At 42.9% G+C, this 15344-nt stretch overlaps 1 protein-coding gene across 1 annotated transcript in view; it reads left to right on the forward strand.

Moving 5' to 3' along the window:
- Window positions 1-1855: 1855 nt before the first annotated feature.
- The window catches only part of BIRC6 (baculoviral IAP repeat containing 6), a gene marked incomplete at its 5' end in the record, with an annotated part of 315285 nt that continues 301796 nt past the window's right edge, over window positions 1856-15344 (forward strand). The window contains 3 exon segments of the mRNA XM_084624643.1: window positions 1856-1872; window positions 1874-1934; window positions 1936-2191. Of these exon segments, the coding sequence (XP_084480769.1) occupies window positions 1856-1872; window positions 1874-1934; window positions 1936-2191 (334 nt within the window).

Below are 15344 nucleotides of genomic sequence, written 5' to 3' on the forward strand. Positions count from 1 at the left end.
TTCAGCTTCCACTTTATGAACCAATGTGATAGGAATCCTATAAAGTGTATGTACATTGTACATTTCAGCATTGTCTCTTAAGGTTATTTGTCCTGGATCTCCTTTAAAAAGTCCAATATCACCAAATACTACATCAAGTTCTTCTACTTTTGTCACTTGGTCCATCATGGCTGCCATGCTGTGGCCGAGATGGTTGCTGGTCTTTGATCTTTTGATCACATACACTCTGAATGCAACATTTTTGGTTTTGTAAATTATTTGTGGTGTGAACTGGCCCATGCAGTTCAGAATACCTCCATTGCTAGTCAGGGCTGTCAGGTGATTTCAGCTCTGGAAGGGGATAAAGTTAATTATATGTCCCTTCTGATATGATGGTTATGTCTGGTCCTAAGTTAATTTTACAGTTAATAGTCTTTCCATAAATATTCAGTTTCACTCTTCAGGCAAGCTTTTTGTCATCATAAGTCTGTAGTAGTCAGTTCACTGACTGCTTTAGTCTGGCAAATGGTTGCAAAATGTTCATATTGTGTGCACTTACGACATCCTGCGCCTTCAGCTAGACACACATCTCTTGGGTTATGAAATTTTCCACATCTTGTGCATTTAGTCTGAACGGCTTTATAGTTAGTCTGGCACTTTTTGCTCATTGCCTTAAGGGTTTTATGATAATTACTTGTAGTAATCACATTGTGTCTCTTTACAGCTTCTAAGCTGGTTTCTGGTTTTTTAAGGTATTCCTGTCTTGTGTTTTGGTGCTTCACTAGCTCACTCTGCTTTGTTTTCTAGGTAACTGTGTGTAGGGTTAAATCAGTCTTTAATTGCAGCTGCAGTGAGAAGCTTTTGTCTGTAAGCCCAGTACCTGGTCTATTGCTGATATGTTCATGTTTTACAGTCCCCCAATCAGTTCCCTGGAAGAGTTTAGTAGCAACGTGAAATCTTGCAAAGCACTGCTTCCACTCTGTCTGCTCTAAAGGTTTGTCAAAACTGAAGTTCTCAGGGGGCATCAAAGATTGGCATGCTGATGCGATTGATTCCAGAACCTGGGTTGCTTCCCTTCCTGCCTCTGTTTGCCACCTTTCTTCCTGTTTTCCTTCTGTTTCTGTTCTCCTCCACTGCCAGTCTGGTTATTTTACTTCTGACACCATGTCCTGTACTCCTTGTACATGACAGGTTGCAAGGCTGCTACTAGGTGAGGCGCCTGTACCAGATATGGACTAGCGGCTACACGGCTTCCATCATAAGAGAGACCAGATGAGTTCTCTTTAAGGTACTTTACTGCACTACCAGCTATGGCTGTTACCAGCTCAGGTAAGAAACGTTACACAGGCTGCCAGCTAGTGGCTGCGCCACACTCCGGTTTTGGCAACCCGTTGTAGGCTCCATTCAACACCTGGCGCGGGAGGGGGGGGGGGGTGACCCAGCCAACTCATAGGCGGGGATTCCCCGCTTCCGCCCCGCCCAGCACGCGCCGTGTGAGAGGCGGGGACAATAAAGCAGGCCCAGGTAGCCGCCCCTCCCCGTCAGGGGGACGGACGCCCCTATCTGTGACATCAGCCACAGAAGTGGCGGGTGACCTGTCCCCTTCGCACTTCGGCCACAGCCCTCCTGGAGCCGGCATGGCGGAGGCTGCCGCGAAGGGGAATTGCCGGTCGGGGGCGGAGTCTCCCCAGAAACAGGGCGGTGACGCACGCCGGGCCCCTCCCCCCCGCTTCCTTAGCCGTTGGCAACTGCGCTCTTGCTTTTTCCTCTTTCACCTCAGGGCTCTCACCCGGGCCGTCAGTTCCGTATCCGGCGTGGGACGCGTCACTTCCTGCTCGCGCCGGCGCTCTCTCTTTCCCCCTCTCCCCGGACCCGGATGGTGACTGGTGGCGGCCGCTGGGACTGTCACTGAGCGGCTCCCCGGGCCTGTTGTCCTGAGCGGTGGCAGCAGCCGGGAAGATGGCTGCTGCGGCGGCTGCGGGGGCCTCATGCTCCTCGGCGGCGGCCGCTGGCCCTGGATCGGTCTCCGCTGCGCCGGGCCCCTGCGAGTGGCTGCTGCTGCGGGACGGCTGCCTGCGCTGCGACGCCGACGGGCTCTGTAGCCTCTGCTACCACCCGGCTCTCAACGCCATCCTGGCCGTGACCGCCCGCGGCGCCATCAAAGTCATCGACGGTACCTCGGGGGCCACGCTGCAGGCCTCGGCGCTCAGCGGTAAGGCCCGGCCCGTGGGGTGGCGACGGCGGAGGAGCCGGCCCGGGCTCCGGCTCGTGGGGTAGGGGCTCCGTGAGAGCCAGGCCCTGCTGGGAAGAGTCTGGGGCGGGAGGTGGCCGTGGAACAGCTGGCGCTGGGCTGGGGAGTCGGGCCCGGTGGCAGATGGGCAGGGCGCTGTGATGGGCCGGCTGCCGGCATCTTTTTTTTCCCCCCTGGTTGCTCCGCCGCCCGGCTGAGGGGCGGGGGTGGTGCGGCGCCGCGCCTGTTTCGGTTGATTCCTAGGGCCCCGGTTCCCCTGTGCCTGGGGGTAACCCGGGTTTGCGGCTGGGAGACGCCTCCTCAGGACCGGTCCTGGTCTTGCTCCCGTATCTGAGGAGACTGGGGATCCCCGCCGAGACGGGCCGCTGCCCGGTTAAAAACCGGTGAGAACGGGGGTGAGGGGGTTGCGCGTGGGCGGGCAGGCGGGGCTGGGCTCCGCTCGGTGTTTTCGGTCTTTTGGGGCTCTCCTGAGCTTTCCTGCCTCTGTTGATCAAACCTGATAAATTGTTGCTTTCCTCAGAGGCTTATGGGCAGGGGCAGCGCTGTGGCCAGCACTAAGACTTCCTTGTTCTTGAAAAATAAAATACAGACCGATAACTGATGAGGTGCCAGTGGAGCATCTGTATTAGAGTTATTCAAGGAATAAAGCTAAACAGTTGCGAAACAAAGTGGATTATGTGTTGGAGTGGCCTTGATTTTGTTTTTATACTAATTTAGTTGTTGCTTTGTAAGTAATAGTAGTGCACAGTGAAGGTTGCCAGTTATTAGTACCAACCCGCTAGACTGTATAGGGCTTTACTTTAATCTTTACTGATGAAGATGCCAGTTACTGTGTGGTGCTAATTGAGTCTTGATCTAAACTTTATAAATCCAGATATTAAGTTTATGATATAGATCATGTTGATTGAAATTTATTTTAGGTTGAGAGGTAATGTTTGACTTCTGTTCCAAATCAACTTTAATATCAAATGACTTCAGATTCAAAAACCCTTCTGAGGTTTTCCTGAGGGCTTCTGTGCTCCTTGATTCTCATTGGTGACAACAATAATGTTTTTACTGTTATGTTAAAAAGTTCTTGCTATTCACTGCATCTGTGGGCATAAGAGTTCAACACTTACTGTAATAATTATCCACTTTTTCTTCTGTCCTGATTAGGAAACTGATAGTTGGAAAATAAGTTCCATGTATGAGGATTAGATCAATTTCCCAGTTCATGAATTATCTTTCAAACACCAGTAGAATAGAATATTCTGACAGGATTTCATAGTTTGGGGAAAATCTTTAATATACAAAAATCTAATTCTAATATGTTACTATACTCCTGCTTTCTCTATTGATTTTAATATTATGTAGCTGGACTTTATTAAGAGGACTTCCATTGGTAGTGGTCACCAAAATCTCAAAAGAAGGAAGTATTGATGGCAGTACACAGGATATAGCTTAGTAAAGTCAGGGCCTGTGCTGATTTCTCACAAATTTTGCCAGTTAGGCTTGGGTAATAAATACACTTTCTCATTGAATATTAGCAATTAAATTATGAGATTGAACTTTGCAAGTGAGCAAAGGTTAGAAATCTGTACACAATTTTCTTTCATACGTTAAAATATATAATTCCGAAATGGTCTCCATTCTGAAGTCTCTCATTTACTAAGTATCAAAGTTTCATCTATGATGATCCATCAGTGGCAACACAATTGCAAAGTTTCCACTGAGTGCTTAGTTTGGCCTGGAGAACCTTTGTTCTTTTTTGAATAATTGTCAACATGTATTCCATTTCCGGCATGCATATGTCTGAGAGCAGATTCTTTTTGGCTAACAGTGCCTGTTGGGAATGCACCTATTCCTTGGATGTCCTTGTGCCACCTTGCCTGGGGGTATAAAGGATAGAGTGGACCCAAATGGCCTTAGTTCCTTCTTACTTCCTATAACAGAGAGATGGAACCTCTGCAGTGTCCCCTTACTACGTGCACTGTAAAAATCTTGTTAGGATAGGTAGTGGTAAATGTTTTTTGCTCTGTTTGTATAGCACCTAGCATGGTGCGATCTTGGCCTATTACTAGGGTCCATAGGTGCTATGGTAATATAAATTAACAATATTTGTTGTTTACAACAAAAAGCTCTGACAAAAGTTTGACAAAAAGCTCTTAGAAGAGAGATCTCCTAAATATATTATATCAGGACCTCAGCCATAGTGGCTGAAACAAAATCCTTGGGATTTAAAACTTGCCCCTTTTGTGGGGTTACTATCCCACACGGTGCTGGGCACTCTAGGTGCGTTCTTTGCCTTGCAAAGGGACCCATCCCTGAAAGGTACTGGATATATCTCTCCTTCTCCAAGAGGACGCACAAAGCAAGGTGCGTCCCTTTTCAGAGTCTGAGGCAAAAGATTCTGCCAAGCCTGAACAGTCACTTTTGACTAGTGCTCCTGTGAACTAGAACTCTACCATCAACTACCAGGTTCGCTTTTCAGGAGATTGAACCCCTTGACTACTGACCATGGCAGAGCTCACCCCCGCCCTCTGTTGTCATCAAAGAAGTGTCGGAAGGTATGTTGGTTCCAGCATGAGTGTAGACATAGGTCACCCTCTCTGGCGTCTAGTAGAATGAGACACAAGATCCATCATGTCTCTGTTTCTGCTTATTCTCCTCTTCTGAAAGGCAGTTCGCTGCCCAGAGCAGGTCCTTTTGATGCATCAGCACTGGCTGGTTACCAAGCACACACAGTATCACCAGAAACTGCGGTCTTCATTTCCCCTGGTACCAGTGCTCTTGGTATTGATAACCTCTGTGCCTATGATGCTGATCTCGTGCATGGACTTTTTCAGTACCCAAGGTGTTCTCAGTACTGAGGGATCTTTGTGACCACACAACCAGAGTCCCCATTGGTCTTCTCGTCCACTGTTCTAACCTGTCCTTTTTAGAAGTGCTGTTGCCTTGGTCCCAGTGAGTGATCCTGTTCAGATTGTGGGTAGGATTTGAGAATGCCCTTTGACAACAGATAGGATAGCTCTCCCCACTCCCCTGGAAGAAGTATTTTCATTTTCTTCTTCTCCTTATGAACATATCAGGGAGGTGTCTGCTGCCCCTCACTCACCCTATTGTTAACTGTTTTGGTCTGGAAGAGAATCCAGAGATTGCCCTATTGACTGTATTGAACTTAATGTGCAACCAGTTAGGAAAACTTCCTCCACCACTCTTCACTTGCCTCTACTATAAGACATCATACGTCTGTTTCTGAGGGTCATTCGGTACTGTCTTTCAGTCTGCACCAGCAGGAGCATGAGGGTGAGCAAGAACACTAGTAGGAGATGGAAGGTCAATTGATCTTCCATCTCATGAGGCATGATAGATGTTTTGGAGATTTTGGTGGAAATACTGCAAGAAAAATTGCACAAATTACAAATTTTGCACTCCTCCATGCCTATTAGTGAGGGATTGTTGGAACTGGCCAAGCATCTCTGGGGCCAGACAGTTCTGGCATTTGGATCTGGTGAACCTGTCAACACAGTCTTTGATCACATTACTTGTTCTACCGGACCTGGTTTAGCAAAATAGAGGTCGGATATTGCACCCAGTTTCAGTATTATGTCTGACAGACTGGGTGGTGGCTGGTTAACTGCCGTTGAAATAAATTGTTTTTGCTGAAGTGCAGAATGTTTTAGCATGTAGCAGAAAAACCTCTACTAGACTGACTTGTGCAGCAGAATAGAAGAGGTTTTCTATTTGAGCAGCAAAGCATCACCTGTCTTCTTTGGAACCCCTATTTCTGCTATTCAGGATTATCTGCTATTGTAAAACCTTTCAGACTATCCATCAGCTCTGTAAGTGTAAGCTTGCGTGTAGTATCTTCACATCATTCTCCAAGTCAGTCCTACTATATTTTCGCATGCTACTCTTGAATGAGACCCTCAAGGAATCAACCACGTTTCCCTCTGTCTGGGATCCCTTTCTTTTTTGGGGCCTCAACATGGTGTTAAGTGACCTAATGGGACCTAATTTTGAGCCCCCAGTCTTCATAGATGAGTAAAAAGAACGCCATTTTAGTGGTCAGAACATCAGCTTAGCAGGTAGGGGACATTATGGTTGGTTCACTCTATGTGGTATTCCATAAAGATAAGGTGACTTTTAGGACCCCCCCCCCCCATTTCCTGACTAAAATGTGAACAATTTTCATTTGAATCAGTTGATCAGCCTCCCAGTTTTCTTTCCAAGCCCCACTCAAATCAGAGGGAAAGCCAAACTGCATATCCTGGATGAGACAAGGCCCTCCAGAAGTTTCCCAAGGCTGTTTTTAGCCTTTGCAGATAGGGTAAAAGTTGTCCAAATAGGTATCTAACTATAGATCCTGTTACAAGAGAGCTATTTTGCATTCACATTTGCTCCTTAGAGCCCATTCCACTTGGGCTCAGGAAGTTTCTATGCCTTCTCTAAGTGTCATCTCTACTCCAGAAATTAGCAAGACAGCGCTAAATGGTGATCAGTCCACACTTTACCCACCACTATTCCTCAGTTGAGGCTTGAAGAACAGATGCTCACTTAAATAGAGCTGCCCTGCAATCCTTGTTTTAAATAGCACTCCTAGCAGTCACTTCCTGACTCAGGTCACTGCTTGCTAGTCACCAGAAGTGGAATCCACATGGACAATCATACCAAGAAGGAGAAACAGTTACTTACCTTCCAGGGATTGTGGATCTCTGAGATGTGTTGTCCATATGGAATCCCCAACGTGCCATCCTTCCTTGCGTCAATGGAGTCCCATAGCAACAGGATTTTGTACACTCAAAGAAACTGAGGGACAGTTGTCCCTGCTCTTCCCTTTATGCCTTTGGGGGTTGTGTGTGAGCCAAGAGGATGTCCAGGGCACAGATGTGATTCTAATCGACACTGCTAGCTGGAAAGAGGGCTAGATCTTGCATGCCTGGGGGTATGTCTGCATCAAAAGTGGAATCCATATGGACAACCATCTCGAAGAACCACAGTTATTGCAAGGTAAATTATTATTTTTTATGGCTGACAAGGATGATGCACAAGAAGGAATAGAACTTTGCTTGCCTAATTTACATGTGTTTAGTTGGAAGTTTAAAAAATTAAATGAAAAGGATATTATTTATATTTAACTGGTAAAATAAACTTACAACTCCATTATGCCACTGTTAAAGTAAATACATTTAGGACCATGTAACTGGAATTAAATTAAACCACGACAGTCAACATATTATAATATTTTTGTACAGAGAACTACCTTAACTTGAAACAAAATGTAGCAAATAAATGATGTACTTCTGATTTGCCTTTCATTCTGAAGGATTCAAAAACACTCTCAAAACTCTGAGTTCATTTATCCTCCAGTTAAACACTGTCATGCTTCTAAATGAAGGTAGCTATTCTGTGCTCTCAACTTAAACTAGGGGAAAAATGGGTAAATACTTTCCCCAGTTACAGCCACTCTAGAGAATTTAGGTAGGTCCAAAACAAGTTAATGAAACGTGTATCTGGCCTTTACGCAAGGTTTAACACCTCTTACTTTTGTTAAAAGCTCTTCTAAAGAGGTAGCTGTGATACTGGCAAAAACCAATGTGTAACTTGGGCAAGGGATAGTGTCTAAGCAACAAAATGGTGCTTCACGTTGAGTTTTCATTGGAGGCAAAAGTATCTAATTCGCATGGTTTTGGAGACCAACCTTGCCTATGTGAACCAAATGTAAATCAAAAATGTTTTTCTGGCCTTATCTACACTAGAGACATTTGGTATCTTCCCCTAAATGTAATGACTGTAGTCCCTCTAAAATGCCTATAACACTCCTCATGTCCGCTCATACTTCTAGTGTTGCACATGCATTACAACCATTGTTTGGATTAGATTTATTTCAAGTAAGGCTAACCACCACGTGCACCTTAGTCTCTAATATGGGTCGAGACTGCTGGTGTAATAGCCCCAATAGCTCACTTGCAAGCTATACCTACAGTGAACAAGATCTTCTGATGCCACATCTTTCACCACTTGTGTTGCAGCCTTAACTTGGTGACATGTCTAGACATAAACCATCATGTTGTCAGCTGGTCTCAAGCTGATGTTTGACTCATGGTTCGATTTGGGCAGAGGAAAAGATCCAGGGCCAGTTGAACTGGAGCATATGCAAAACCCAGGTATGTGAGTAACCATATTCAGGACTGCCAAGCCATGCCTTGACAAGGTAAGGACTTAATGGGATATTTTTCAAAATCACTTAAGGATTTAGTTGCATAAGCCCCATTGAGTATCAGTGGAACTTGTGCACCTAAGTGCCTTTAGGTACTTTTTGAAAATCCCACTAAAGATTCTGTGCAAAAAGGCAAAGAAAAAACATGGGTCTATTTTCAGGTGTAAAATTTAATCATTAAGGGACTGGACCAAATCCTGTGCACTTGCTGCGCTACATGACATGGAGGCTGCTTGTGATGTAACTGATGGGGGTGAAGAGAGGATGGCTAAGGGGTGGTGATAAAAGGAAAGCAGCATCTCCATCTGCTAGGTGGATCATGGGGTTTACAAGGAGGCAAACGAGATGCCCAATCTGTTGCTGGGATTTCAGGATCCCTTTAGGATAGATATTAGGGCTGCTGATTGATCGCAGTTAACTCATGCGATTAACTGTCAAATTAATCGCGATTAAAAATTAATTGGGATTAATCGCAGTTTTAATTGCACTGTTAAATAATAGAATACCAATTGAAATTTATTAAATATTTTTGGGTGTTTTTCTACATTTTTCAAATATATTGATTTTAATTACAATTCAGAATACAAAGTGTGCAGTGCTCACCTTATAATATTTTTATTACAAATATTTGCACTGTAAAAATGAGAAATAAAAGAAATAGTATTTTTCAATTCACCTCATACAATACCGTCATGCAGTCTCTTTATCGTGAAAGTGCAACTTACAAATGTAGATTTTTTTTTTTTTTTAATTTTTTTTTAACGTAACCAAGGTGGATTTGATTTAAATCACTAGTTAGGAAGACTCAATTTAATCATGGATTTCTACATAAAAGTGCATTCTTGTTGGTTGTTATAACCTTAATACATATTATTCACAACTCAGAGATTGATGTAGGTTTCATTTTTAGAAGGTACACACTATATATTTTTAAAGTGATTTATTCTGAAAACTTTTCAGACTAGTTTTACAGCTATATCAAAAAATGAATGATTGTTTGATTTCATTTACCAAAGGTAATTGAAGCAGATGTTTATGAAGTCATTGGGAGGTGAACTATCTCCAGTTCAACAGGTTAATCGTTCGTATTTGGAGGATTTTCTTGCCATGCTGTATTAGGAGAAGTACATCACCAGACAGACATTTTAAATTGTTTTGTTTAACTAAAACAACAACGTTATGTATTCTGGATTTTTTTCTTCAGTAGCAAACATATAATTTAACAAAACAAGCATATGAATTTTTAGTTAAACATTCAAGTTTTTTAAAATCAGGTTTGTTTTTGTTTAAATTGTTTTAACTAAAATAATTAAATGAAATATTAAAAAAACAAAAATTAAATAGACTGTCAGCCAGGTCAATATGAGAAACTTAAAATATTGGCTTATGCAGCTAACTCGGTTGTCTTCACCTTCATTTTCCTGTGTGTTCATAATCTGGAAAAGAAAAACAAGCTTTCCTGCTTTTTCAGGTCCCAAACGATTTCTCAATTTTGAATGAATTAGTCCAAAGGAAGAAAATATTCTTTCTACACCAGCAGAAGAAGCTACTGCTGTTAAAAGTGAGATTATCACTTCAACAGTCTCTGAATCCAAGTGCTTAAGTGACTTCCACCCGGTTCACTGGTGTGACTTTCTTTCAAACATATTATTTCTTGAATGGTTCTTATTCCCAAATTGGGTTTCTCCTACGGCCTGCCACCATTATAGGTTTTCCCTTATAGTGAGAGAATGGTATTGTAGATCTCAAATCAATGAAGGCTACACTCAGACCTTCAGACTTCTGGAATATGCTGCTCAAACAGTTTCACTTTTGTTTCTACTGCCTGTCCCTCCCTTCTCACATTTATCTCAGACTTTTTCTCCTTGTCCAGATCTGTTTCGCCCCCAACAATCTATTATTCATTGAACTTTTTGAAACTTTGCACTTTTAGAGAGAGGTAAGGGATTGACTTCTTGTACACAAATCTGCAGAGGGACAATAGGGTTGAGGTCTGTTGTTTCTCACCTCTATATATTTGTGTATTTTTATCTATTTAAAAACATTTTTGCTGTTAACAAGCATGATACCTCCGGAGACACAAATCCACAGTTTGAGAACTGCAAAACTAAGCATCTCTGATGGTATCTTCTAGACTGAGTACTGAGTCCCATTGGGTAGATAGAAAGATTAACCTAAATAATCTGTACAGAAGCCCCTGGAACCCCATAAGATTGGGTCCCTAATCCATGAACTATTGGAACTCATTTACAGAACTTTTTTTAAACATTACATGAATCTATTGTCTCATACTATAGAATTTATAATCCCTATTCTATGATGAGAGAGGGTTTTTTCCTCAAAGCGTTTTATCAAAAAAATCCGATTTAAATAAAAAAATCCAATATATTTTTTTAAAAAAACAATTTATTTTTATCCACTCTGTATGTAACTACACTCAAAAACAAAACCGTTTAAAACTTTAGAGCCTACAAGTCCACTCAGTCCTACTTCTCATTCAGCCAATCACTAAGACAAACATTTGTTTACATTTATGGGAGATAATGCTGCTGACTACTTATTTACAATGCCACCTGAAAGTGAGAACAGGCGTTCTCATGGCGTTTTTGTAGCCAGCATGGCAAGGTATTTACGTGCCATTTATGCTAAACATTCGTATGCCCCTTTATGCTTCAGCCACCGTTCCAGAGGACATGCTTCCATACTGATGACGCTTGTTAAAAAAATGTGTTAATTAAATTTGTGACTGAATTCCTGTAGAGTATGTTTCCTGTTCTGTTTTATCTGCATTCTGCTATCTATTTCATGTTATAGCAGTCTCAGATGATGGCCTAGCACATGTTCGTTTTAAGAAGACTTTCACTGCAGATTTGACAAAATGCAAAGAAGGTACCATTGTGAGATGGCTAAAGATAGCTACAGCACTTGACCTAAGGTTGAAGAATCTGAAGTACCTTCCAAAATCTGAGAGGGATGAGGTGTGGAGGATGCTTTCAGAAGTCTTAAAAGAGCAACAGTCCAATGTGGAAACTACAGAACCCGAACTAGAAAAAAACAAAAAAGAGGATCAACTTTCTGCTGGTGGCGTCTGATTCAGATGATGAAAGTGAACATGCGTTGGTCTGCACTGCTTTGGATTGTTGAGTAGAATCCCCTCATTAGCATGGACGCATGTCCTCTAGAATGGTGGTTGAAGCGAAAGGAAATATGAATCTTTAACACATCTGGCACATAAATATCTTGCAGTGCCAGCTACAACAGTGCCATGTGAACACCTGTTCTCACTTTAGGTAACATTGTAAACAAGAAGTGGGCAGCATTATCTCCTGCAAATGTAAACAAACTTTTGTCTGACTGAACAAGAAGTAGGACTGAGTGGACTTGTTTGTAGGCTCTAAAGTTTTACATTGTTTGAGTGCAGTTTTTTTGTACATAATTCTACATTTGTAAATTCAACTTTCATGATAAAGAGCTAGAACTACAGTATATGTTTGAGGTGAACTGAAAAATACAATTTCCTTTGTTTCTTTATAGCACAAATATTTGTAACAAATAAATATAAAGTGAGCACTGTAAACTTTGTATTCTGTGTTGTAATGGAAATCAATATATTTAAAAATATAGAAAACACCCAAAAATATTTAAACTGTTTTCTATTATTGTTTAACAGTGTGATTAATAGCGCTTAATTTTTTTAATTGCTTGACAGCCCTAATAGATATCCATTATCCTAACTAGCAGGGGACATGGCAGCCTGTCCATTTTAGCAGGAGGAGGGAGTGTGTGTAAGGGATCGTTTGCAGTAGGTCTTCAGCTCTTTATTGTGAAACATAATGTACAGATTTGTGGGCAGAGAGAGTTTTCCAGGTTCTTACAAATATCACAGTTAGCATTTGTAAAGGGCTGGATATAGCCTCACATGAGGGCAGAATTGTCCACTAGTTCCTCTACTCTGCCAGCACTTGTTCCACTAGTGGCATTTGCAAAGCCCATTGCCTGGTCAGTCTCCCTAATAACAGCCAGGACTTTTCATTCCCTCAGGTTCATGAGACACTGCTGCCAGTCAAGCTGGAAGTGCTCAGCATGTCATCCACAGAAGCTGTCTGAGTATGACTGGGTGGGATCCAAAATTGTGACCAAATGAGAGGCCCAGAATGGGGATGTGGTTCCATCAATGGCTCTCGGTTTGGGCAGCTCAGCTGTATGATCTCTGGCACACTTGCTATCTTAATCATATACACCATACGATGACCTGCAAACCTACACCACAACAGCGCACTCTCTGGGCTTCCTGACCCCAAATGGGTTGTCCCTGTTGAGGGGAACACTGAGTTTCATGGTTTGGTATTGCAATGTCAGCTAGCTTCCCATAGAGGTACAGAAAAGCCTCCTTTCTCATCCTGAAGTTCTGGACCTAGTTCTGCTTATTGTAGATCCGCACAGCTTAGTGCACAGCTTAGTTCCTTAGTCTTTCGTTGCTCTGTTCCCTAACACGGGGGCAGTCTCCCAATAATAATGTCTCTTAAATTTGAAGCTCCCCACTCATACTTGGCAGTTGGAAGGGGGAAGGAATGTTTGTTTCTATCCTCCAGCTTCTTGGCAGCTTTGAGAGGAAGGCTCTCTGCATTTGAACCCTTCCTTAGGTCTGGGGCTTTCTCCCCTGTGAATAACTCCATTGACATGCACAACTTTATGAACACTAGTCAATGGAATAGCTGAAGCTTGTGGGCTTCCAGCATAATGCAACTACCATAGGTTAAAGGGTATTTTGAAGCAAGCAACTATATTTTGCCTGTTTTCACCATGCCTTCCTGTTCTGAAAGGGGAGTTGTGCCAGTGATTTGAAAAGATTTCTAGCATTTTGTAATGTTACTTTGCAGTTCCAAATTAAAGGCCTAATAACATCTATATTTGAAGTTATGGGCATTGTTTTGGTACTTACCATGCACTAGATCAGTGGTCCCCAAACTGTGGGGTGTGCCCCTCTAGGAGGGTATGGAGCAGTGTTTGCAGGGGCATGTGGCAAGGCCCAAGCTAGCCCTCATGGGGAGGGGAGAGAGTGCCACCTAGCCTCACCCTGCCCCCAAGCCCAGCTGCAGTCCCAGCCAGACCCCTGCTTTGCCTCCAGGCCAGCTCTACCTCTAAGCCCAGCTTTCCCCCATCCCCATTTCTGCCCCCAGCTTTGCCTTCAGCGCAAGCTCCTCTGCTGAGCCAATTGTGCAGTAGTGGAGTGGGGGGTGTGGACAGATTCCGTTACTGGTAAGGAGGGGCACAGTGGGAAAAGTTTAGGTACCACTGCACTAGATCTTGGCAAAGAGCATTCACTATTAAGATTCATGTGTTTCCTTGGTGTGAATAGAAGTATTAAACTTGTGTAATTTTTGAAAACAGTTCAGTTTTTAGAGTACTCTATCTCTAGCACTTTTTGTTAAAATAACTTCAGGTTTTTGCCACAGGCTCCACCCTGGACTCTGACTTGACCTACCAATTTTCAAGCTGGTCTGACTCGTTTTGGGATGTTGAACAGGGTGCAAAATTCAGCTAGAAACAAGTGCAATTTCAAAGAGGATCTCACTTCTCTGTAATGACAACAAGAGCATTAGATAACATTTTTAAAAAGTGGAATGGTTATAAACTGTCCTGTAAGTGAGAGGGTTTGTAAAAAACTTCCCTTATGAACAGGTTACTCCTTATTTACTCACTGGGGTTTTTGGACCTTCCTCTGATTCACTGGTACTGGCTGCTATGGGTGACAGAATACTCTATTAGATGGATCACTGTTTTGATCCAGTATGGAAATTCCGATATTGACACTCCAATTTTACAACAATTGAAGCAGCATATTTTAGTCAGGAAGGAAAGTGAATGTGGCACAGATCTGCTTACAGAACAACAAAAATAAAAATACTGAAATCACTTTTTACTGTCTAACCTAGACTTTGATTGAAGTAGGAGTCTTGGGGGGGGGGGGGCGGGAGGGATGAGTTAATCTCTAAGGGGACAGAATTGCATGATGAATCTACACGCTATTTGCTCTCGGATGCTTGCCACAGGCAAAAAGTTTGCTCTTGGTCATCATCTTAAGTCCGATGTTGACCATAAGCAGGGACCACCCTCCTCTGTACAGGAGAAGAGATTCAACCACAGACAACAAAATCTGCCCCTCAGTTTGGACACTGCTCTTTTCAGTATGCTTCACTTCTCATATGGAAGGCGCTGTGCGTTTTCCATCCTTTGGCTGCTGGAGTGGGTTTTGCTTTCCCCTCTGCTGCACACGTGCTGCAATACTTTCTCCTGTCATCCCCAATTTACTGTTGATTTGGGAATGGATCTGTAACTGGATTCAATTTTTCTATATTTCTTGGGAGTACAAGTACTGTTGGTTTGGACTATCACTCTGCCAGCAGAACACCAGTTTGCCTAACGACTGTAGAACGAAGGCTTGATTCTTGTTTTGCCTACTCTTGTAAGCCAGGGATGTGTAGGAAAAAATGAGCCATGTCAATGCCAAGAGCATAAAGAAAGTGTTCCATGAACTACTAGTGATTGGGGGTGGAATGGAGGGTGGTAATTAGAATGAGTGCTCGTAGTGTTCCATGTTCCATGATTTGCCAAGGTTAGAAATATTTTGGAGGATCCAGTTCAAATGATTCCAGGATAATTAAAACTTTTCCAAACCCTGTTTCTGGACCCGTGATTTGTAAACTGAAATTCTTGATTTTTAGACTGTCCTGCTATCACAAGAGCATATATAGACCACAGTCCACTTCAGAACTTGGAGCTGAACCTTTGAACTATTGGAAGTTATTAGTCAGCTGTTAAGAGTTGGGTTTGCAACTTCAGCAGTCTTTGATTGCAGTATCTGCTTCTGTAGGTGTAGGTAGAATATGGGACATTGTTTAACCATTTCATTCA

The sequence above is a fragment of the Lepidochelys olivacea genome (genome assembly GCF_965140295.1).
Source record: "Lepidochelys olivacea isolate rLepOli2 genome assembly, chromosome: 3".
NCBI classification, from domain to species: Eukaryota; Metazoa; Chordata; order Testudines; family Cheloniidae; genus Lepidochelys; species Lepidochelys olivacea.